At 42.5% G+C, this 25,514-nt stretch overlaps 1 protein-coding gene across 1 annotated transcript in view; it reads left to right on the top strand.

Annotated features, from left to right (window-relative positions):
- CLIP1 (CAP-Gly domain containing linker protein 1) overlaps nt 1-25,514 on the top strand; it is a 126,410-nt gene that overhangs the window by 20,899 nt on the left and 79,997 nt on the right. Inside the window, exons 3-6 of the mRNA XM_018557458.1 lie at nt 4,287-4,825; nt 19,206-19,330; nt 20,370-20,595; nt 22,826-23,023. Of these exons, the coding sequence (XP_018412960.1) occupies nt 4,287-4,825; nt 19,206-19,330; nt 20,370-20,595; nt 22,826-23,023 (1,088 nt within the window). The remainder of the gene's footprint in view (nt 1-4,286; nt 4,826-19,205; nt 19,331-20,369; nt 20,596-22,825; nt 23,024-25,514) is intronic.

Here is a 25,514-nt window from a genome sequence, read left to right as displayed (position 1 = left end):
ATTTTTGAAAGTTGATTTGCCCTACCCAATCAAAAAAATAAATAAAATTATAAATGTGTATATATATATATATATATATATTACACACACAATTTATTCTGAACAGGCTATGAAAGCAAAAAAAGAAAACAAATACACTTCAACACCATTTTTGGCATCGCAGCACAACACATATCTGTGCATTAAGGTGGTGCACTATAACACAGGTGCACTTTATTTTTCTGTATATGAGCCACATAATGCGGATTTTACCATGCATTACCGCATATCACATGCTCATATGAATGAGTCTTAAAATGCTACAGTGAGGGCCCATTCACACTTGCATTGCATTCATTGTGAATGGCACCCAAATGCATTCTACAGAAAAGCCTAATGCAGGGCACAAGAATGCAAATATTGTGCTGCATATACTGTATATGTTAAAGTCCAGTAAGAAAAGACAAGTCTGTGTTTTTGTTTTTTTTCTGCCAGGAACATCCCAGTATTCCAGGTCACCTGTCTCACATCATCTTTCCACGTCACCTTTAAGTCAGCTGGCTCTCATTATCTTAATTTATGTCACTTAGGGTGGTGTAATAACCTGTTTAATTTTGGAACCACTCCTATTTGGAAGTTGTTGCTATAAATGTGGTATTTACCTTAACTACGCTGATGATTAATTTGTTTCCAGTAAAATCTGATTGTAGTTTAAGGCTAAAAAAATTATAATATACAAAGACTACAAGAGAGGGGTCGACCGATTATCGGATCTACCGATTTATTTTGGCCTATATTTACACATTTTTTAATCTGTATCTGTCTTAAATTTACAGATATTATCAATAAGTGCCTCAAGTGTGCCTCCCACAACCTTCCAGTAATTACATTGTGCCCCCACATCCAGTGCCTCTAGTGCATCCTGGCCCATTCCGCAGCTAGCAGCTGAATGTAAACCGGCAGTGGGTGGAAGCAATATCCAGCCTGCTATTGGCTATTTCAAATTGCAGTCAGCCTGCTATTGCAAGTTCTCTTAGGTCCGCTCCTCTGTTGATTGACAGCGGTCAGATGCAATGGCCAGCCTGCGATTGGCTCCCGCCAACTGCCTGCTGTTTACATTCAGCTGCTGGCTGTGGAATCTTGCTGCCGGCAGATGATCGCATAGCCCGGTAAACTACCGGCGCAAGATTCCGCAGCACCTGTTATGGTCGTGAAAGGTTGCCCATAATCTGTATTGGTTCTCAAAAAATATTATTGGTTGACCCCTACTACAAGAGGATAATGGATTCAATAATGCAGGGAGAATGTACAAATTATATGGATCCTGGTTGGAATAATCCTAGGATCTTATGATCCCATTCACACTTAAATATTTTGTTGAGGTTCATTAATGTTCACATTCTATTGTTTGCCATAATGTGTGTTTGTGTTAAGGCAGCTCTTTCATTATGAATAAGCTGCCAAAGCTTCACAATGGATGAGAAAATGTATTTTTATTTATTTTCTTTTGCAGTGCAGAGTACCACACTGCACAATATTGTAAGTGCAGTGGTGTGCTGCATTGGGCTTTACTGTAGAATGCATTGAGGTGCCATTCACAATGAATGCAATGCTCATGTGTGAATGGGCCCTCAGTGTATCGTTTTAAGACTCATTCATATGAGCATGTGTGTTTCGGTATGGAAGCCACAATGCACATATACAGAACAATAAAGCGCACTTGCGTTATAATGCACCATCAATATGCACAGATCTGTGTTGCACTGTGATGCCAAAAGTGTTGAAGTGCGTAGGTCTTTTGTATTTCAGAATCTGTACTGAATTAATTGGCTATCTTACTGAACACACAAAAAAATAATGGTTAATGCACAATAAGGCGAAGGAGCTCTCGTGCACATAACTACAGATTGTTTCCATGTGAAAATAAATGCATGTGTGAAAACGTGACTGCAAAAACCCAGTATCCGTAATATGTGGGCTTCTAGTTGTTTGCATTTCTTCTTGCAGCTCAAAAGCATACTAGTAGGTCAATGGGCTTCTGATTATTCTGCACAGAAGAAAAGGTTGATTTTTCTATAATCTATATCTTGGAAACAAGACTCAATTGACAGTCAAATTAGGGCAACTATCCACAATTTAGCTGAGTCAATGTTGAGACAACAGCATTTGACAGATAAACCAGTAAGTTCATTTCATCATATAATTTGTAGTTGATTTTCCTGTGTAATAATATAGATGATTTATTTTATGGTGACCTTGCCTACATATTACTTTATAACAGTTTACTGGGTCTTTTAACCAGTTTTAATTTAAACTTTTCTTATTCCTAATATCTCAGTATAGGTATAGTTTTAACTATAAGCATATTCTTTTCATAAATACAACCAATTCTAGCCGTTTTGAGTCCAGAGTTCACTTTTGTTTTTACATTAATCACATACATACAACCAATTTAGATGTGAAATATATAATATATAGATGCAAACTGTTGCTTCATTAGCACTCTATATGTGGATGGGTATGCAGGGTAAACATATATTTTTAGATTTTTTTTTATTTTTTTTTTTACTATATTGTGGGTTTAACTAAAAATATAGCAAGGTAACGTATTGCTTTTTCCTCCCAAAATCGGGTACATTTCTTTCCTTCCTTTGCTGCATTTTTAGTAAATATCCTAAATTTGTGTTTCGCTGGTGTTTATATTACCTATTTGCTGTCCGGAAACAATTTCTTAATTTTTGCACACAAAATCTGAATTTTTGGCTAGAAAACATCTTGATGCCCTCAAACAAGTATATATTTTCTGAAAGCAGAGGCCCTGTAAAATGAAAAAATGCTAGTTGCAATTTTTTTATGTCAGACAATATTTGCACAAATGTTTACCAAACCATTATTTTTAAGATAAAATACACTAAAATGAATATTACTGCACAGAAACAGAATATAATACCCATTTTGGTAAAATATAAAAGACGGGGTCACATCAAGGAAATGGATATCAAACATGTCAAGCGTTACAATTGCGTGCGCCCGTGCAGTGGCAAAAAATTATGGTACTCAAAATTGTCCATGGGCGACGCTTTAGTGCTATAATGCAGGGACTAACAAGCCCCTATGTGACAGCATTTGGAGGTGACAGGTTCTCTTTATGGAGACATCTGTCCTTCAGTACAGTATAGGCAATTGAGCACAGCATTGCTCCCGATCCCCTGTGTAAGCAGTATTTCAGCCGGCTTCTGAGAGCTGTGACTCAGCAAGCACTGTGAGCACACAATGGACGTTTATGAATGTCGGGCGGTCCTGTATAGGTTAATAGTGCTAGTTGTAGTCCTTTGCTACTGTAATCCTTTTTCACCATCCATATGTGCATTTTGAATGCAATGTCTTTTTAGGCCCCCTTCACAGATTCATAAATCTACTGCCCAGCATATAGCTGGGTGACTGGTGTTTTGCGTGGCACTTCCATCACTAGATGGTACTGGGTAGTATAGGAATTTTCTATGCTCCTTGTGGCTGTAGTGCCGTGCAAACGGAATTCACCCAGCTATACGCTGTGCAGAAGATTTCTAAATCAGTCCAATTGTGCTGTGGAGCAGTGCATTAAAGCACATCATGAATTAACATGCACAGTGTTAAGGCAATTCATCTATTTTGAACGCACCAAAAACCATATCTATAGAAGGTTTTTAGAGCAACACATGACATGTGCGTTACAATGTAGCCCCAACTGCCCCTACTACTGCTGTGCCCCTACTGTATTTTGTCTTCAGATCTGGAGGAAAGTCTGTGTTAAGGTGCCCATACACTGCACGATTATCGTATGAGAATCGCGGGAAATCCCGCGATCGTACGATAATAGTGCAGTGTATGGAAGACGTGCGACCATTTCTACTGTACAGTCGCACGACTTTTGTATTTCGAGCATGTTGGAAAACCAGCCGAGAATCGTACGATTTTTTGCTGGTTTTTAGCATGATCGAGAGATAACTGCCTAACGGGCCGGTGTGCGCACACTGCCCGTTCAGCATTGCAGTCATCGGAAGCCCACCCCTCAGGGGTGCGGGCTTTTGCGATGATCCCAAGTACGATCTGCCTGTCCAAGATGGGCAGATCGTACGTTTTTCAAATTACTTTACAACCCTCGCAAGACAAAAGTCTTGCGAGGGTTGTAAAGTGTATGGCCACCTTTAGAGGTATATATTTCAGTATAGTAGGGGCTGCACCTGTCATGGTTCCTGTTACTGTACATCATATATTCTTGATGAGGTCTTTGGTAATGCTTTATTTTCTTTTCTTTATATTTACAGCCCCTCCTGTGACGGCAACAGAAAAGGCTGCCAGTGCACCACCTGCAGATGCTCCTGAAGGATTTGTAGACGACTTCAGAGTTGGAGAACACGTATGGGTTAATGGCAATAAGCCTGGATTTATCCAGTTTCTTGGCGAGACTCAGTTTGCTCCAGGCCAATGGGCAGGTATTGTTTTGGATGATGCCATTGGTAAAAATGATGGAGCAGTTGCTGGAGTCAGATATTTCCAGTGCGAAGCCTTGAGGGGGATTTTTACTAGACCTTCAAAGCTGTCACGGAAACCACTTGAAGATGAGACTAATGGTGCACAAACCTTATCCAGAGCTACCTCACCAACCTCGGTGTCTTCTGCAAATGTGTCCCCTGTCCCTGCAGCTACCCCTTTTAAAAGTGCTGCATCATCTACTAAGGAACCTTCTACACCTGCCCAGCTGAGTAACCTCACCCGGACAACAAGTGACTCAATTTCAAACCTTTCAGAAACTGGGTCAGTCAAAAAGGGGGAACGGGAACTCAAGCTGGGAGATAGAGTTCTAGTAAGTTCCTTTTTATATTACATCTTAATGCTTTTTCTTTGAAATAATATTTTTACGACCTAAACTGTGGCTTGGATAGATCAGACCAGTCCTTCTTAACCCAGGGGTGCCTTCTGGCTTTGTCAGTGGTGGCTTCAAATTTTCAGAGTGTTTAGCATGTCCGTGGTGCAGTCAGGCCATCCACCAGCATTCAGAAGAGGGCAGAATTCTGCCTTCATCCATACCTGCTCCACTTACTGCCCTCTGCCATGTGAAGCAAGGACTAAGGACTCTGATGTGAATGGAGCTTCTGATGTGAAGGTGGCTCATTATGTGACTAGGGGAAATCTAATGGGGGGCTTCTGCTGTGAAGGGGGGAACTCCATGTTTGTCTTTTTGAATGGGATCCCCTCTTAACATACATACTAGTCCACTATTTAGAATAAGGGTCAGGTTTAGATTTTGGGGAGAACCACACATTATTGTCTACATTTTAGACTGGAGTGCCTAGATGTGCCGTGACTAAAAAGGAATGCAGGGTTACACTGTTGCTGAGCTTCTCATTGCTGTAACGATATTTAGGTCACCCAGGATTGGCTTTAATATACAGAGCAAGGCTGCATTCATACCAGCATCTGTGCTACAGTGCTGGTGTGCATTCCCAGGCACATGCTGATGCGGTCTTATCGCAACACACTGCTTACCTTTTTTGTTTTAAGTAAGTTCTAGGGGTACAGTGTGGTGTAATGTAGTTGTACCACATAGCGACACTACGCTCTGAAAAATGCAGACAATATCTGGTTGTGTGATCTTAGCCCATTTGTAACAAAGCAAATGGTCATGTTTTTTTTGTATTCTGTATGTCTTAAACTTTTCTTTCTTTGGTTTGTGTAAGGCAATTTTGCTTTTTCTTGCATTGAGGCTGAATTACGCCTAAATCATGACAATATGGTAACATAGATTAAAATTAGAAATTAAGTACCCAAGAGGTAATAAGCAGTTTTAAATGACTGAAGTTGCCATTAGGGCTTGGAGAATCAGTTCTTACATTAGGATCATTTAGAGAGAGGCTGAACAAAAACAGCATCTCCTACATTCACTCTTTTTTTTTTTTTTTGAAAACTCCGTTTTTTTGTTTTTTTTTAATGAATGCATTTTAAAATGAGCCTGGGTACATGTGTTTCCACTGACAACAGAAGAGGCTTAAAGGAGAACGATGGGGTCAGTGCTTTTCCCCATAGTTCTCCTAAGGGTAATGGGAGGACACAAACTAGTGTCCTCCTGTCACCCAAAGCTCAGTATACCGTACTGAGACGCCGCAGCCGGGACGGACCCCAACAATACCGTCTGGATCCACCCAACTGAGTGAGTGACAGCTGGCTCTGCCTATCTAGAGGGAGAGCCAGCTGTACCCGCCCCCTCCCCCGTCCGTTCCGCCAGTCTGCGCTGGAGGAGCGGGGAGGGGGAGAATCCCTGCAGGGATCGCTAAGTGACAGTCATGGCTCTCTGCATGCACAGGATTGAGAAGTGAGCCAGCGCCGGTATGTGTTCGCTCACTTCCCGATCTATTGAGCCGACCTGCGACAGGTTCATTGTCACACGTCGGCTCAAACTATGAGGCTGAGTGATTTTCACTCGCCTCATAGTTCTCCTTTAAATGTAGACTATGTAAATTCTAACAATGTACTTATCTTATTAATTCCCCCTTTGGTCTGCTAAATATACAATTTAAACCATTTTGTTATCTGTGAAGTGCAAAAAAAACAAAACTGCTGATTCTGGCAGAAATCTTTTGAGCTGATAACTTCCTGCTGTACTCTCATTACTTAGCTATGTTCCCATTTTCCTCTGTGGACTAAAGAAAACACCTCCCTCCTACATTGACCACTCTGTACCTCCATGAATACAGTACTGTTGGTAAGCGTTGTCACCAAGTGAAAATAAAAGCAAAAAAAAAGCCTGGAAAAATAACCCAGATACAGCCACCACATCTAAGGACTGGTAATCTGCAATATACAGTAAACTCCCCGTTATCTGGCATCTGCGAGGATTGCTAGATTCTGGATAAATGTAGTTTCTGGTTGCTTGAGAGTTACTGTTTAAAAATAGGTCTAACTAATGCTATACCTCATACTATAACCATAAACTCTGTATTGACTTTATATTAATGTTGAAATGCAGTAAAAACAAATTAAGACAACATAGACACACTTAACGTAATGTCATAGATTGTTGACGAACCAATATTAAAATCCTTCATTAGTGCCGCACCACTCTCGCCTTTCTCAAGCCTCTTGCACATTTCTATCTTCTGCTTGAGGGTAAGCACTATGCGTTTACACTTACTTGGGACCTGGTTTTCCCATATTTGGATTGGGTGAGAACACAAAATTTCAATTCAGTTCAGTGATGTAATACTGTACTGTAGATCCCAGCCGACTGGAGGAAACCGAGTAAACAGAGGCGTGTGCTTACCTAGTGCTTGTTCACACTACTTAAAGCACGATTAGCTGCTGGAATGCACTCTATTGCATCCTGGCTACATGCACTGCACTGGAACGCAAGCATTGATGTGCCACGAGTTCTGGTGCGGGTGATCGCAATGCTGGTGGGAGGCGGGGCTACGGTGCCATTGACCTTAGCATGGCACATCAATGCTTGCGTTCCAGTGCATGTAGCATTTTTTTCTGATTGGACTGGAACGCAAGCATTGATGTGCCACAAGTTCTGGTGCGGGTGATCGCAATGCTGGCGGGAGGCATGGCTACGGTGCCATTTACTTTAAAGGAGAACTATGGGGTCAGTGTTTTTCCCCATAGTTCTCCTTGGGGTAACGGGAGGACACAAACTAGCGTCCTCCCGTCACCCTAAGCTCAGTATACCGCGAGCTACAGCTCGCGGTATACTGAGACGCCGCACCTGGAGCGGATCCCGACTTAGATGACGGGATCCGCCCAGCTGCGTGAGTGACAGCTGGCTCTGCCTATCTAGAGGCAGAGCCAGCTGTACCCGCCCCCTCCCCCGTCCGTTCCGCTAGTCAGCGCTGGCAGATCGGAGCGGGGAGAGGGGAATCCAGCCCCTCCCCCTGTCACGGCAGAGAGCCGTGACAGGATCGAGAGGTGAGGGAACCCGGTATGTGTTCCCTCACTTCCCGATCTACTGAGCCGACCTGTGACAGTCTCATTGTCACAGGTCGGCTTAGAACTATGACGTGAGTGGAAATCACTCATCTCATAGTTCTCCTTTAACACACCGTCCCACCCCAGAACGCAGGGGGCCGGCCAGGATGCGTTCCAGCAGCGAATTGTGGTGGAAAGCGCACTGTAAGTGGTGTGAACCACCCCCCGAGTGCCCTGTGTGGCCAGGGGCTGCCTGACAGGGGGACTGGGGATCTGTACGCTACTGTATGCTATCTTGAGCATACAGTGCTTGGAGTGATCACCAGGTAGCGCATACGCACAGCGCTCGATCACAGTGGCGGCATCTCACAGGGTAATACAGTGCTGTATCTGTACAGTGCGAACAGAAATCGAACTTTTCAGCCCCGCTCCTCCTATCCTTTTTATTCTACCATCCTGCAGAGCCCGCTCTCCCTCTTCAACAAGGTCGCAGAGGATCGGCACACTAACCAGGATAAAAGAAAAATCTAGTAGTTGAATGCCGGTTAACCGAGTTTACTGTATTGCTCTTTTCTTGGCTTTAGACTCCACTGTAATTTAAAACCCAGGAAACTAAACAACCAAATCGATCAAACAATAAACATTCAAACAACTCAAATATACCAAATACGTGCACCAATGTTCTAGGTAACTTAGGAGCTGCTTTAATACATTGTTTTAGAAACTCAACATTAGACACAATTGTTTTTCTGTACACTGCAAAAGTAAATGCACAATATTCTATACCCCTTACGTTTGACCTTTTCATGAATGTATTTTGTGTTGGACATGGCTTGTTCCATGTTATTTTTAGAGTTGCCAATCATTATGCAGAAACAAAACCAATTTTTATTTGGCTAACAGACCTGTCACTTCCAGTATGAATATAGAGCTGGGAGTTCTCATGGCTTTAGGAAAGAGCTATTTTTAGAGTGTCACTTGACTTGGGTAACTTCCTACTGACTCCATCTGTTATATCTGCTTTACTTTATCTGGGTATTTTCAGAGAATGAGCACGGCAAAGTCAAAGCATATCGGTATGTAAAATGGTTGTAGGACTTTGTGTCCAAAAAAAACAAAACATTGTCTGAAAAGGCTTTTACTTGTTTTTAATGTACGAAGGAACCTCCTGAAAACAAAAGTGTAGGCAGCTGCAAAAAGGAAAAAAAAAACCAATTATGTACATGTTGCAACCATCTTTAAATGTATTTCTAAACCACACCCAAGTCTGCCTTTTATATTAGTCTCCTGTAGTTCCCTGCAAGGCATGATCCAGACTAGGAGAGGAGTAGACAGCATTGCAAGCTATTCAGACTTTTACTTAATTACCAAGTGCACAGGGAGCTTCCTGATAGCACTGGGCTGGCCTCATCATTGATTTTCTACTCCTTTTTATTAGCAGACCATAGGTTGGGGGTGGTCCTTGACCAGGCCATATTGCTTTAGCCACTATAGAGCAAAATAATCGATTCTGGCAGTGGTGTCTCATACATATGCCTGGATCATACAACTAGCCAAATAAAATGACACCTTTGGCAGGTAAGACCCCTGTATTTAGATTTTTTTGGCTGTGCATTAAGCAGTCTGCCTTCCACTTTAAAGTAAAAACGCTGCCAAACACTCTACTTCTCTGGGAAGAGGGGACAATAGGCACACAAAATACCACAGTGTAGTGGTTTGAGTCTGAATGACTTGTAACTGGGCCCGATCATTTCTAGGTGGGGGTGGGCTTGTTTATTTTTAAATACTACACACACACACACACACACACACACACCCCAATTAGCCATAACATTATGACCACGTGTCTAATATTGAGTAGGTATCCCTTTTGCTGCCAAAACAGCAATGACCTGTCAAGGCATGGACCGCACTAGACCCCCGAAGGCATGCTGTGGTATCTGGCACCGAGGTGTCAGTAGCAGATCCTTTAAGTCCTGTAAGTTGCAAGGTGGGGCCTCCATGGATCTGATTTTGGCTTTCCAGCACATCCCACAGATGATTGATTAGATTGAGATGTGAAGAATTTGGAGACAAAAGTTAACACCTCAGACTCCATTGTTGTGTTTCTTTTGAACCATTTTTGCAGTGTGGCAGTGTGCATTATCCTGCTGAAAAAGGCCACTGCCATCCGGGAATACCGTTTCCATAAAGGAGTGAACTTGATCAGCAATAATGTTTAGGAAGGCTTTACATTTCAAAGTAACGTCCACATAAATGGCGAGACCCAAGGTTTCCTAAAGCATCACATTGCTTCCGCTGGCTTGCCTTCTTGCCATTGTGCATCCTGGTGCTATCTCTTCCCCAGGAAAACAACACACACGCACCCATCCATCCACATGATGTAAAAAATAGTGATTCATCAGACCAGGCCACCACCTTCCATTGCTCCGTGGTCCAGTTCTAATGTTCATGTGCGCATTGTCGGTGCTTTTGGTGGTGCACACAGGTCAGCATGAGTACTCTGACCGTTCTGCGGCTATACAACCCCATACTCAACAAACTCTAATGCACTGTGTGCTCAGACACCTTTCCTATTGAAACCAGCATTAATGTTTTCAGCATTCTGAGCTACAGTAGCTCTTCTGTTGGAACAGACTACACAGGCCAGCCTTTGCTCCCCATGTGCATCAGTGAGCCTTGGCCGCCCATGACCCTGTTGCCGGTTCACCGGTTTTCCTTTCTTGGACCACTTTTATTAGGTCCTGATTACTGCAGACTGGAAACATTCCACAAGAGCTGCAGTTTGGGAGTTGCTCTGACCTATGCGTCTAGCCATCACAATTTGGCACTTGTCAAAGTCTCTCAAATCCATACACTTGCCCGTTTTTTTTCTGTTTCCCACACGTCAACTTGATGTTCCAAACATCTTGGAGAATTACTCATGGAGCTTCTGTGGATTTAGGCTGCCTCAAATACTTCTGTCTCTTTATGTAATCCCAGACAGACTCGATGTTGAGATCAGGGCTCTGTGGGGCCAAACCATCACTTCCAGGACTCCTTGTTCTTCTTTACGCTGAAGATAGTTCTTAATGACATTTGGCTGCATGTTTGGGGTTGTTGTCCTGCTGCAGAATACATTTGGAGCCAATCACATGCCTCCCTGATGGTATGGCATGATGTATAAGTATCTGCTTGTATTTCTCAGCATTGAGGACACTATTAATCCTGACCAAAGCCTCAACTCCATTGGCAGAAATACAGCCCTAGACTTGCAAGGAACCTTCACCGTGCTTCAGTGTTGCTGCAGTCACTCAATATTGTACTGCTCTCCAGCTTGCAGTGAACAAACTGCCTCCTGCTACAGCCAAATATTTCAGATTTTAAATCCTCAGTCCAGAGCACCTGCTGCCAATTTTTTCCACCCCAGTTCCTATGTTTTCTTGCATAGTTGAGTCACTTAGCCTTGTTTCAAGTCGGAGGGATGGCTTTTCCGGTGCAATTCTTCCATGAAGACCCCTTCTGGCCAGACATCTCCAAACACATGGGTGGGTGTACCTGGGTACCATTGGTTTCCGCCAGTTCAGTGCTGATGGCACTGCTAGACATCTTCTGATGTCGATTGGAAATGAGCAGGATGTGTCTTTCATCTGCTGCATTAGGTTTCCTTCACTGACCACTGCGTCTATGGTCCTCAATGTTGCCCGTTTCTTTGTGCTTCTTCAAAAGAGCTTAAACAGCACATCTTGAAACCCCAGTCTGCTTTGAAATCTTTGCCTGGGAGAGACCTTGCTGATGCAATATAACTAGCTTGTGTCTTGTTGCTGTGCTCAGTCTTGCCAAGGTGTATGACCTGTGGTATGAAACTGTCTTCCACAACCTCACCTTAGTAGCAGAGTTTGGCTGTTTCTCACCCAGTTTTAAGCCTCCTACACAGCTGTTTCTGTTTCAGTTAATGACTGTGTTTCAACCTATCTATGATATTGATGATCAATAGCACCTGCTTGGTACAATTGAGTAATCATACACCTGACTTTTTTGTCTTGCGATGGTTGTAAGCTAATTAAAAGCTTGTACGATCTTCCCATCTTGGACAGGCAGATCGTACTTAAGGTGCCCATACACCTTACGACCATCGCAAGACTTTTCTCTTGCGATGGTCGTATGCTTATTGAAAGCTCATACGATCTGCCCACCTTGGATCGTACTTGCGATCATCGAAAGCCCGCCCCGCTGAGGGGTGGGCTTCCGATGACCGCAATGCAGAACAGGCAGTGTGCGCGTGCGCACACCGGCCTGTTCCACAGCTATCGAACGAGCAGGCTAGAAACCCGCCGACAATCGTACGATTCTCGGCGGGGTTTCGAGCATGCTGGTTCGACAAAAGACAAGTGCCCGTACAGTAGAAACGGTCGCACGTTTTCGTTCACACTGTTCGATTCTCGTACGATCGCGGGATTTCCCGCGATTCTCGTATGAGAATGCGGGGAGTGTCGGCGGGCGCACCCCGGCCTGTTCCACAGCTATCGAACGAGCAGGCTAGAAACCCGCCGACAATCGTACGATTCTCGGCGGGTTTTCGAGCATGCTGGTTCGACAAAAGACAAGTGCCCGTACAGTAGAAACGGTCGCACGTTTTCGTTCACACTGTTCGATTCTCGTACGATCGCGGGATTTCCCGCGATTCTCGTATGAGAATCGAGCAGTGTATGGGCACCTTTACAATCATCGAAAGCCCGCCCCCTGAGGGGCGGGTTTCCGATGACTGCAATGCTGAACGGGCAGTGTGCGCACCGGCCCGTTCGGCATTTGTCTAACGAGCATGCCACTAACCCGCCGACAATCGCACGATTCTCGGCGGGTTTTCAAACATGCTCGTTAGACAAAAGACGTGTGACCGTACAGTAGAAACGGTAGCACACCTGCCGATTATCGTACGATTGCAAGGTGTATGGGCACCTTAAGAATTGATGCTGGTTTGAAGCCAAAGGGTATTCACACCAAATATTGATTTTAATTTAGATATTTCTTCTGTTCACTCACTTTGCATTTTGTAAATTGATTAAAAATAAATAAATACAGGTGTGTGTGTGTTGCAGATTTAGTAAGTTTGCCCACTTACAAAGAAATGAAAGGTCTATAATTTTTATCATAGGTGTATTTTAAATGATAGAGACAGAATCTCAACCAAAAATCCCGAAAAAACACATGACACAAATGTTCTAAAATGATAGACCTTTCATTTCTTTGTAAGTGGGCAAACTTACAAAATCTGCAGGGGATCAAATAATTATTTTCCTCTATGTATTTAATGTATGTAGAACCCATGTAGTTTTATTTATTTTTACTCTGTATCCCACTGGGGAGATTTCCCTTCACGTCCTGTCCCAGAGATGCAACAGAAGAAGTTAGGAAAAGGGAATCTCTTGAGGCGAATTCCCCTTTTCGACAATTGTAGGTGCACCAAGTGTCCCCACTGGAGGATTTACCCTCACTTGTTCTGGACTTGCCATGACTTTGAGGGGAATTTATTAAAACTGGAGCAGTTGCCAAGGGCATCCAATCAGCTTCTCTTTTCAATATGTTCACTTAAGATTTAAAAATGAAAGAAGCTGATTGGTTGATATGCACAGCTGATCAATTCCCTTCTCTGTCTTGGTGACTATGGGCATGAGGACAAATGAAGAGGGTGAACCTGCCTAGCAGGGACAGAAGCAGCAATCCTACACAATGCTATCCAACATTTAAAAGAATTTGGCTATTTGATTTATATATAAAGTAACTTTCTCACTTGTGTATGATATATACAAACCTGTTGAATTTGACAGTTTTTAGTATGTTCATTACACAGCTTTCAATAAAAACAAAAAAACTAAAGCTGAAGCGTTTTCTGCCAAATTAAAACCGGTTATGTACTTTCAGTACTTGTGCATAGCTTGAGTTATGTGCGGCATGTGTCTTGTATATAAGAGTACTGGTCCCAGACTGCATTGAGAAGCGGGCACTATTCCAAGTGAAGAAATTACAGGGAGGAAACATGATGCTGATTACAAAAGGTAGTAAATGGTTGAAGAGTATATTGTTTTACATAATCGGATTTATTGGTTGGATCTGTCAGGATAGGGAAAACTCTTGTTGACCAATATAAATCAGTGGCCCAAATGTTGTGCATCTCTTTTGGTAGTCTAACAAGACCAGGGGCTTATTGTTTACCATGCAAGTTGGAATGCTTGTCATTTTGGTCCTGAGGCTTTTTCTTTTTTCAAAGAAAATCGCTGAGCAATGTATGCATGACAGGTGAAATGGTCGACAACTGACTTGTTTTGAAACCTTTCATTTGATTTTTTTTTTTCAATTTTTCCTGTCCCATATTTAAATTGACACTAAACTCAGGAGGTAAAACTCTTAAAAATGCATTTAAGTACCGTAACTTAGCAAAAATATAAAAAATCTTATCTTATTTGTTTATCACTCAGGTGTAGATCTTCAAATCTCTGAATTGGTGCTGACACTGTCCTTCCTTCTGGAGGGTGACTACTTTTGTTCCCCCATGGTTCCTGTGTGTGTTATAAAGTAGCCACCACTCCAAGCTCACTCCTGTGATAGATTACAATCTTGGTACAATACAGAAGGAAGGACAATTCAATTTTGTATTTATTTCTTGTCCATTGAGGGACACATGAAGTAATTAAAGCGGACCTTTACCCATATGTTTTAAAATAGCAACAAACACACCTTTTAGAAATGTTTAGTAATTACACTTTACAAACACATACTTCTAAATAATTGACGACTTTTTATTCTTTGCATACCTTATTTTTCTTCCCCAGTTTACTAAGGGCAGATTACTAGCTCTCCTATTACTTCCTTGATTTCTTGCACATATGACCATGCACATCATCTTAAGGGAGGAAAATGCCTTTCCCTGAGATCTTCTGAGATTACAGATGAGATTTCCCATCAATGCTCTGCTGATGACAAGGCAATCCCAGTGTGCTTTGTGTTGGCAAACTAAAGTAATTTGCACTTTCAAAGCAGGAAGTGAATGCTCTGCAAGTGTAAGTATTTCAAAATCACAGCATTTTACACCTGGCATGTCTGTTATTATTAATCACTATACATAGAGGGATGCATTGGTAGAATTTGATTTTTGACTGTAAAAGTCCGCTTTAACTTTTTGGGACATACTGCTGCTTAAAGGAGGATTGAACACTGGCATCCAAAAAAACTCAACCCAGGATAACTTAAAACTAGCAAGTCTTAAGGTGCCCATAACCTGCCGATTATGTGGTGATCCCGCGATCGTACGATAATCGGCAGGTATATGGGCAGCGTGCGACCGCATCTACTGTACGGTCGCACGACTTTTGGAAAACATGCCGAATTTTCTGTGGGTTGTTAGCGTGCTCGGAAGACGAAAGCCGCACGGGCCAGTGTGCGCAAGCGCACACTGCTCGCTCAACATTACGATCATCGGCAAGCCTTCCCCTCAGCGGGAAGGGTTTGCGATGATCTCAAGTACGATCTGCCTGTCCAAGATGGGCAAGTCATACGAAATTTTAATGGCCTTGCAACCATCGCACAACGAAAGTCGTGCGATGGTAGTAAGGTGTATGGCCAGCTTTAGAGCTTGTCTCCAACTGCAGCCAACCAGCACAGGTGTCATCAGCCTGGCTTTTGGAGTGCCCTGTTGGATTGGTTGGTTATGGTATACCCTAGAAGTGACCTGTGAACACTGGGTTCCGCACAGTGTGATTTATAGATTCTGTCCTGCTAAAAGTTAGCCATGGAGTGCTTTTCAAGTCCAGAGCCACTGGCTTTGCCTTAGTCTCATCAATCAATAAACATCCTGGAACTTCAGGGATTTCATTATCTCTACAGTGTCAAGACTGTCCTGCTGAGGGTCATCCGATTTGCATTCAGTTAGACAACGTTAAGGTGGGCATACATCAACCATTAGGATGGAACCTCTTGCTGTGACAAGAGGAACAGACAAGAGGAACAGACCAGATACTGTGCTCGGCAGATCTTTACGTTCCAAACTTGTCCGCTGTGTACATCCCAGGCAAAGCCAGTAGGGAGGCAGACGTTCTCAGCCCACAGTGCCTTGACCCAGGTCAACAGTCCCTACAACTGGGGGTGTTCCATGACCTGTGTCTCAGGTTCGGGATGCCTGATCTCCAGGTCCAAAAAAAAATTGTATTGGTTTGTGTCCAAGTGCAGGGATCCTCTAGCGGAAGTAGTGGTTACTATATGGTATCAGTACACTCTCTAATCTTCCATGACTTCTTTGTTTGCATCCCAGGGTTGAGCTGGAGGGCATTCCAGTGATCCTCAATGTTGCAGACTGGTCCAGCTGATTCCCCTTTTTAAAAAAAAAGGGATGGACACTCGCTTCTCATTGCATCTTTAGGTGGTTCAGGCAGACCATCATCCCAGTTTATGGTCTCAAGGATTTGGATACCACCTGTTCTTGTCAAGGCGCACTGTAATGGATCTGTAAATTCTGCTTGGGCTTTTCGGCATGAAGCATCCCAAATTTGCAAGGCTGTCACCTGGTCTTTTGTTAACACATTCTACCAGATGGGCATTAGGGCCCTATCTGATGCCAGCTTAGATTCTTCGGACAACTCTTTGAGCAATTTCTTGGTAGTTTTCTTGGGCCTGTTAGTGTTTGTTTGCTGTGTAAACGGCTTTTGGACGTCCTGAAGGTTAAAGTACCTCAATAAATAAGAAAGAAAATTGAATTCTTCTCTAGTTGTAAAAGCTTTGCACTCCCCTCTGTCTATGCTTATGCTCATGGTACTGTTTTGCTTCATAACTGAGGCATGCTGATAGATGGAGTGGTTCTCCTTGGCTGGCCTAGTTTTTTTTTTTCTTGCTGGTGCCCAATCCTCCTTTTTGGGCACAGCATAACTGGAAGGTTAAAGACTAAAGGTGGCCAAACACTAGTAGATTTTCAGTTGAAAATTATCGTTTCTGGAAGGGAACTCTTCTGAGCTATACTAACCAACCAATTGTTGACGAACGACAGAAACAATTTCCTTTTGTGCATGTGCTGTCTCCTTGCTGAGATTTTTGACGACCGAAAACCCCAATGATTTATCAATTTCCGTTTGGTCAGAGAAAAAATTTCCCACCTGGCCGATCGAAAAATGTAAATGAACGTTCTTTCGAACAAAAATCGCACAGTGTATGGCCGCATTAACTGTGTACCTCATTGGACCTCAAGAAAATAATTTTAGGGTGAGTGCAAATGTCCTATTTTTGTGTGTATCCCATATCTGGACTTCTATAAGTGTGTGGAAATGTTTATGGCATATCACATTATTTTCTTCATTGTAAGTTGTACAACTGTGTTCTGTACTTTCTGTAACAAAAATCAGTCACCATTGTTTCTCCTTAGTTTTACCAAACCTATGGATAAGTTTTTTTGTTTTTCCATCATAAACTTGTATTGTACAACTTAGAGTATATAAGTGAAACTCTCCTGTGAGAGCATGCTTCCTACATGCATTACAACAATGTAACAAGTTAAGACACTGTCAATGTCTTTTGAGTGGCAGTATTACATGCCTTAAAGCTGAACTCTGGGATAAGCAAATATTGTGTAAATACAAGAGCCATGTGTATTGTCACTTGAATCTTGGTGTGGTTTTCATCTATTTATTCCAGATCCAGTTTGAAACTTTACCTCTCTGCAAGAGTTTTTTGTAATGAAGGCCAGTCCTTGTGCAGGGTGAATGGTCTGGTATCCGCTCCTTCCTTACTGCAGGCAGCCTGTAGTGGGTGTGGCCTGCTGGGCCCCTCCCGCAGCTTTGCTTTCTGCTCAGTCTATGTGCAGCACAGTGATGATGCCACAGGTACTTTTACAATGTAATATTGGTGTTTCAAAATGTTTTTGGGTGCCCACAAAGTGGATTTACACTCACCGGCCACTTTGAGCTACCCCTTGCTAATACTGAGTTGGACCCCCTTTTGCCTTCAAAACTTCCTTAATTCTTCCTGGCATAGATTCAACAAGGTGTTGAAAACATTCCTCAGAGATTCTGGTCCATATTGACATGATAGCATCACGGGCCCAAAGTGTGCCAAGAAAATATCCACCACCACCTGAAATCGAGACTCATCATACCACTCAACGTTTTTCCAATCTTCTATTGTCCAATTTTGGTGAGCCTGTGCGAATCGTAGCCTCCGTTTCCTGTTCTTGGGTGACAGGAGTGGCACTCGGTGTGATCTTCTGCTGCTGTAACCCATCTGCTTCAAGGTTCAATGTGTTGTGCATTCAGAGATGGTATTCTGCATACCTCGGATGTGACGAGTGGTTATTTGAGTTACTGTTGCCTTTCTATCATCTCGAACCAGTCTGCCCATTCTCCTCTGACATCAACAAGGCATTTTCATCCACACAACTGCCCCTCACTGGATATTTTCTCTTTTTTGGACCATTCTCTGTAAACCCAAGAGATGATTGTGTGTGAAAATCCCAGTAGATCAGCAGTTTTTGAAATACTCATACCAGCCCGTCTGGCACCAACAACCATGCCACGTTCAAAGTCACTTAAATTCCCTTTCTTCCCCATTCTGATGCTCGGTTTGAACTTCAGCATGTCGTCTCCACCACATGTAGATGCCTAAATGCATGGAGTTGCTGCCATGTGATTGGCTGATTAGCACTTTGTGTAGGTATATGAAGTACAACTTGTAAATGGATCTTTGTATATGAAAAATGCGTGACACTGTTAGTAGTAGACAAAGGGACTTACGGTTCGAGGCTCCCCCGTGGTCTGTGTGGCGCACTCCTTCGAGAGGTACCGGGTCGCAAGAGTGTCCCCGAGGGTACGACGGGCTGATCAGTTGGGGGTGCGTGAGCTTCTGCACACCCTCACACAATAGTCACCTAATTGTATTGTGCCCACAGGAGTGCGCTTTATCCTTTTTTGTATTTTCCTGTGATTAGCACTTTGTGTTACCAACAAATTGAACAGGTGTACCTAATAAAGTGGCCGTTGAGTGGATATCCTTTGTGGCTATTGAGGAATATTTACACAAACGGTTTGTGTCTGGAGTTCAGCTTTTGAGTGTCACAAAATTTAATGTACAGTATATTCTAATTAGTATCTGGAATATGTATACTTTATGCTGGACACCACGGGTTCTTTTCTTGGTAAAGTTGGAAGGTTGTAACTATGGGGCAATTGCATGCAGTCATAAATTATATGTACTTTTTTCGTAAATGGCTTTTATGAGTGTTTTTCTAACGTAATTTTTTTTTATGTTAATTTTTTTTCACTTGTTAGGTAAGTGGTTCAAAAGCCGGAGTTGTACGGTTTTTGGGTGAGACAGATTTTGCCAAAGGAGAATGGTGTGGAGTTGAATTAGATGAGCCTTTGGGAAAGAATGATGGAGCAGTGGCTGGCACAAGGTGAGTTTGAACTCTGAAACACATTGATATGCTCTGTGTATAAAATTTGTGTAGCTATTTATTACAGTGTACTGTACATACTGTATTTTTTTTTTAAGGCAAATGTGAGCCTGCTCCATAGCAGTTGGAGAGCTGCTTGTTGCTCATTTGTATATAATGTGCTCTAAATTTTCGCTTAGTGGCTCAAAATATGTAAGTCCATGCCCCCTGGACAAATGGTGTCCAAGTGGTTGACTTTAACACTAGGACCTCGTGGAGTCCCTGCTGCAATTAGTGACTGCTATTAGGCCATGTCACATTAGCAACCTTGCAGTAGCCCATAATTCTCTTCTCTTTGGCGATTTTGCTGCCTAAAGATTTTTTTTTTTTGTTCACCACAAATTTGCATTAAAATATTTTTATTTTTTATGCAAATTTGTAAAAATGTAATTTGTAATCTTTTAACCCTTCACAGCCCCGCCTTACATTACAAAGAAGAGAAGCTTGTAGAAAATGTAACCCTTACGAAGCCAAGAAAACCTAACCCAAGTAAAAGCAATTTAAACTGCAGGAAGCATTTTTTCACTATTTTTTACCTTATGCTATGTGAATGGGAAGATGTAACAATTATAAAATTGGTGTTATCCTAATTTTGGCTGCAGAAGTGAAAATGCACTTTCAGTTTTCAATAATTCTGCAGCCTTTTTTCTTTATCAATCTAGATAGCACTTTTCTTTTGCGTAAAGACTTTCCATGGTAACCGTTGGATTAACAGATCATGAATAATGCAGCGCTATCGCGTTAAGGACAAAATTTGAGAAATATCGGGATATTTATAAAGCTGTGATTGTGACATTAACCAAACCTTAATTTAAAACACAATGACCAGGAAGATTTACCTGCAGTCAATGTTTGGTGAATGTTACATTCATGGATTTGTTAAAAGACAAATGGGCATGTTTATAAAGTTTTCAAATTTTAATGAGAAAAAAATATATACGCACACGCGTGCAACTGATGCAACAGATCTTGATGTTTATTATGTTTATTAATTTCTCAGATATTTCCAGTGTCAACCAAAATATGGCTTGTTTGCACCTGTACATAAAGTTACACGAATTGGATTTCCATCCACTACTCCAGCTAAAGCTAAAACCACCATACGAAAAGTACCTACAACACCTGCCACACCAGCCTCCCTGAAACGCAGTCCAAGCGCATCTTCCATTAGCTCTATGAGCTCAATTTCATCTTCTGTGAGCAACAAGCCAAGTCGCACTGGTTTGGTAAGTAGTTTTGTTCCAACCTGCTCAATCTAAAACTATATTTTTGGTGAAGTTTGGCTTTAAATGTAGTTTTGTATACTATGCCAGATGTGTCCATTGTCTTCAGGATCTACTTTGAACTTGTTAGATGGCTTCGTGCAGTGGTGGCTAACGTTTTTGAGCCCAAGTGCCCAAACTGCAAAGCAAAACCAATTTATCTCAAAGTGCCAAATAAGTTTGGTATTGTGTTTTTAGTTTGGGCACTGGGGTTTAAAAAACGTTCAGCATCACTGCCTTAGGCAAAATAGGGAAACGCACATATTCAAAAATGTATACACTAACAAACACATACAGTGTAATCACACACATATAATCATACATTCATAAACACAAACACATCACTCACTCATATAACACACACATCACACACTCATAAAAACACACCCACACATATCCATACATCACACACTCCAAAAACACCCACACAAAAAAACCCACACAAAAAAACCCACCCACGCATATCTCACACATTCATAAAAATACACCACACACACACATCATACACACACAAAAAACCCACCCACCCACACACACGCATTCATAAAAACACACACATCACATACACACACTCAGTAAAACACACACATATCACACTCACAAAACAAACACAATCATTAACGATAATATATATCTTTTTTAATTGCCTCCTCTCCTGCTTATCTGTTTTTAGGTAGGGGACTGCATCCCTTGAGTCCAGTGGGGCCCTCTGGGCTTATCCCTGGTGATCCAGGGGAGGATCGGCGTGATCTGCATCTCTGACTGATGCAAACCATATTAATTGCTCCTACCTGTGAGCGACGGCACTAGTATGCAGATCATATTGATCCTCCACTGGGAAACCATGGGATGATGTTCATTTAATATATAGCTGATTCAGCAATAGATTTGTTTTTGTGTATTAACTTTTTATTTAAGATTTCAAGATAACATTTAAAACATGCCAAACAAAAGCGACAATTCAACATTACAGTAATAAGTAGGGATGCACCGATATATCGGCCGCCGAAACATATCGGCCGAAAATGGCACTTTTGGCATAATGCTATAATGCCATGTTTCGGCCGATACATCGATTATCGGTTTCGGTTTCGGTTTCGGCCTGACATTTTTTTTTATTTCGGTTTTAAAAATTCCATTTCGGTGCACCTCTAGTAATAAGGATTAAGAGAAAATTACATGGATGACATTTGGTTTAGCATTTACAATGGTTCAGCAATATATTATATATGATCCGGGCACCTTCCAGGTTTAAAGATGGCTGCCACCATTCGCGGCAGCCATCTTTAAAAACTTAAAGTGCTGCGGAGACTGGTGGGACACTGGCGGCCCGCAGGAAGCACCCCAGGGGAGAACCTGGGGTGTGCGAGTCCCCGGCAACCGACACCTAGGCTTATGTGCCACCAGAGGGGCCTCTGCATGCCCTCTGCGGCACATGTGCCTTATGTTCGCCATTGGCTGATAAACCGCTAGCCACTGTGCAGTCTAACGGAAAGGAAATAAAGGAGGCAGAGAGCAGGAAGCACAGGCTTGTACCATGAATTTCGGGAAGACTACTTTGCTATGCAGAAAGGTAAGCACATATTTTTAATACTTCCAAAAGCTATTTACAGTTGGCTGAATTTATTTTTCCTGGAGTTCTTTTGTTAAATACACAACCGAAATACATATGCATGAACTGTGTGAACACTATTCCAAGTTCTTTAAAAGATAAGTCAATCTTTTAATCCAGTCTCCCTTGCCAGGCAGCATAGCCAGATTGGTGGCCTAATGTTCTCCTCTGCATTTAAACAGTGCAGCTTGGTCACCAACCTATGATCCGTTTCAAACCAATGATATGCAGAGTAGAAACCTTTTCTAAACTGTATTTAACATGGTTATAAACATCAACAATCAACTGCAATATATCTTTAAAGGAAAATTATAATTTTAAGGTGGCCGGTTCACTGTATTTTTTTTACTTTACTATTCTTCGATCAGCTGTTACATTAGTAAAATATCTACTATACTTTACATCTAAACTTTCCATAGTGTTCTAAAATATTCTTCACCTTCTCTGAGCATAATCTTACTTGAGTGTAATAGAATGTGGCCATTTATGTTGGTAGCAGCTTGTAAATTTGCTTTGAGTTGAATATTTGTTCCTCTGAGAAAAGTACTTTTATTTTTATTTTTTTATATCTCTAATGAACAGTTAACCGAAACATCATCCCGATACTCAAGGAAGATTTCTGGGACTACTGCTCTCCAGGAAGCCCTGAAAGAAAAGCAACAGCATATTGAGCAGCTTTTAGCTGAAAGGGACATGGAGCGAGCTGAGGTGGCCAAAGCAACAAGTCATGTGGGAGAGGTGGAAGAACAGCTAACCGTGATAAGGGATAGTCATGACCAGGTTAGAAACATAGTTGTTACTAATTTTTCACATTGGTTTTCTGTCCCACCTTGGAAACTCCTGAAACCTTTTCAAAACTACTCTGCCTTACAAGTATTTGGCAGTTGATAGCGTTATGAATGTCAGTGAAGCGTCATGTCTGCATGTGTCTGTGTATATATAATATATATGTATATACTGTATATCATATTTCTAGATATACTGTTACTGCGTTAAAACTAACCGGAAACAAAGAATAACAAAAAGAAACCACATGCCTCACGGGGGTAAACTAGTAGCCTGGCAAAGGCTAAGTCTTGCTGAGAAAGAACCAACACTCTCTATAGTGCTTAAAGGATAATGTAAGCCTCCATTTTTTTTTTGCATAGATCTACTGCTAGCACTCAGCCTCATAGTTCTAGCCGACCTGTGTAAATGAAACTGTCACAGGTCGGCTCAATAGATCGGGAAGTGAGCGAACACATAGGGTCGCTTGCTCACTTCTCGATATATCCCTGCAGAGAGCCATGACTGTCATTCACTGCTCCCTGCAGGGATTCCCCCCTGCCCTGTCCGATCATCAAGCGCTGCCTGGCGGAACGGACGGGGGTGGGCGCGGGCACAGCTGGCTTTGCCTCTAGATAGGCAGAGCCAGCTGTCAGTCCCGCAGCTCGGTGGATCTCGACAGTAATGTCGGGATCCGTCCCGGCTGTGGCGGCAGCTCGCGGTATACTGAGCTTAGGGTCACGGGAGGACGCTAGTTTGTGTCCTCCCGTTATCCTTAGGAGAACTATGGGGAAAAGCCCTGACCTCATATTTCTCCTTTTGACAGAGGTTAATACACACCTGAGTCTTCCCTGCTCGCTCCCGTCCGAAAATGTGAAATGTCCTCGGGCGGCTGCAAAGCAGCTTGCGCAGTTCACATTTTCGGCCGGGACGCGAGGAGAGACACAAGGTAAGTCTATGGACGCGTGTACCCGCATGCAGACACCGTGGGACAGGAAGTGCCGGCAAGCTCAGAGGAGTCAGCGATCGATCAGAGACCCGCAGCAGCGCTGGAGGGACAACAGATGAAAACGACAGGAGAGAAGATCGGATTAAGAAACATAATTTAAGGTAAGTGCTTTCATTAACATTGGGGGGAGGGGAAAAAAATTGACTTTAATGTCACTTTAATGATGGTGTCCTGATTAGACCACGTAGCAGGCCTGCAGATCTGTTCTACTGATGCCCCTGCTTTTTCAGCCCTTGTCATTGCCAGAGAGCGGGAGAAGTGTGCTTTAAAAGTTGATAGAAGCCAGCTTTTTTCTTGTAGACAAAGGTAATGGTTTCTCTTATCCTTCTTGCAACCGAGCCTACAGAGGGCTTTCCAGGGACCTCTGAAAAGTACCAAAAGAGGACTAGATCTTCTGAAATCTTTTACTGTATACAGTCCCATTCTTCTTGGAATTCTCACAAAATGAAAGTGAAACACTCCTGACTTCTATGAAAAGTAGATATCACCTTAGGTAGGTGGGTCAGTTCTTGGCTATCTGGGACAAAAAAACATCAGCTATGGTTCTTTGACAAGATCTGGAGGACTCCCACTCTTTTAGCTGTTGTAATTGCCAGCAAAAACGTTGATTTTAAATACCAGAAACCTAATTGAGGAATCCTGTATGGGAACAAACCGATACTTGGTTAAGCTGTTACACTTCAGAGATCCAAAATGGGAATTACTTTTTGTAGAACCAGTGTGCAGCGATCCCTTGCTGCCCTAAATGTACAAATCAGCAGTTCTCTGCTAGCTTCGTATCTACAAATCCTGATAATGCAGAAACTTGAACTCTTAGGGTTCTGAGGGCCAGACCTAGATCAACAAACTCTTGAAGAAATCTAGAAAAATGGTTGTGGTGAGAAAGAAATTCCTATTATTTATACTGAGGGAAAAAAACCTTCCAGTCTTGAGAGTAAATTCTCCTTGTCACCATTTTTCTTTTTTTAGGTAAGGTGCTGATCACTCTTTCTTTTGCCCCTAAGATCAGCTTTTTGTCCTTAAGATGTTTCTTTCAAGATCTATACTGCTAATTGAAAGAAATGGGGCCTTGGGTACAGAACTGGACTCTGCGTCAACAGGCCCTCTCTGGCAGGCAGCTTCCATAGTGGGTGCACTGGCATCCTCTGCAGATCAGCAAAGTCCTCCTTGGCCGCCAGGTGGCAAAGAGGATTTTTTTGCACATGTACTGCCTTAACCTTGAACTACTCTTGAAAGCATGGCTAATGGTGGAAATGCAAAACAGAAGTGGAAGTTCCAACTTTAGGACAGCACATCCACTAGGGATTAAACATTCTACTTTCCTGTTTGTTATTTCTGAAATGTGGTCTATGGTGGGCATGCCCCACCTGTCTGCAATCTGTCAGGGATCTGACAGATGGATGATCCAGAGAGGCCACTGTAGTCCTGTTGTCGGGGAAATATCAGGACTTTGTGATTCCTCACTAAAGATTGAGAAGCCCACAGAGCCTCCAATAC

Source organism: Nanorana parkeri, unplaced genomic scaffold (assembly GCF_000935625.1).
Source record: "Nanorana parkeri isolate BGI_ZX_2015 unplaced genomic scaffold, ASM93562v1 scaffold13, whole genome shotgun sequence".
NCBI classification, from domain to species: Eukaryota; Metazoa; Chordata; class Amphibia; order Anura; family Dicroglossidae; genus Nanorana; species Nanorana parkeri.
This window is presented reverse-complemented; position numbering and strand designations above follow the sequence as displayed.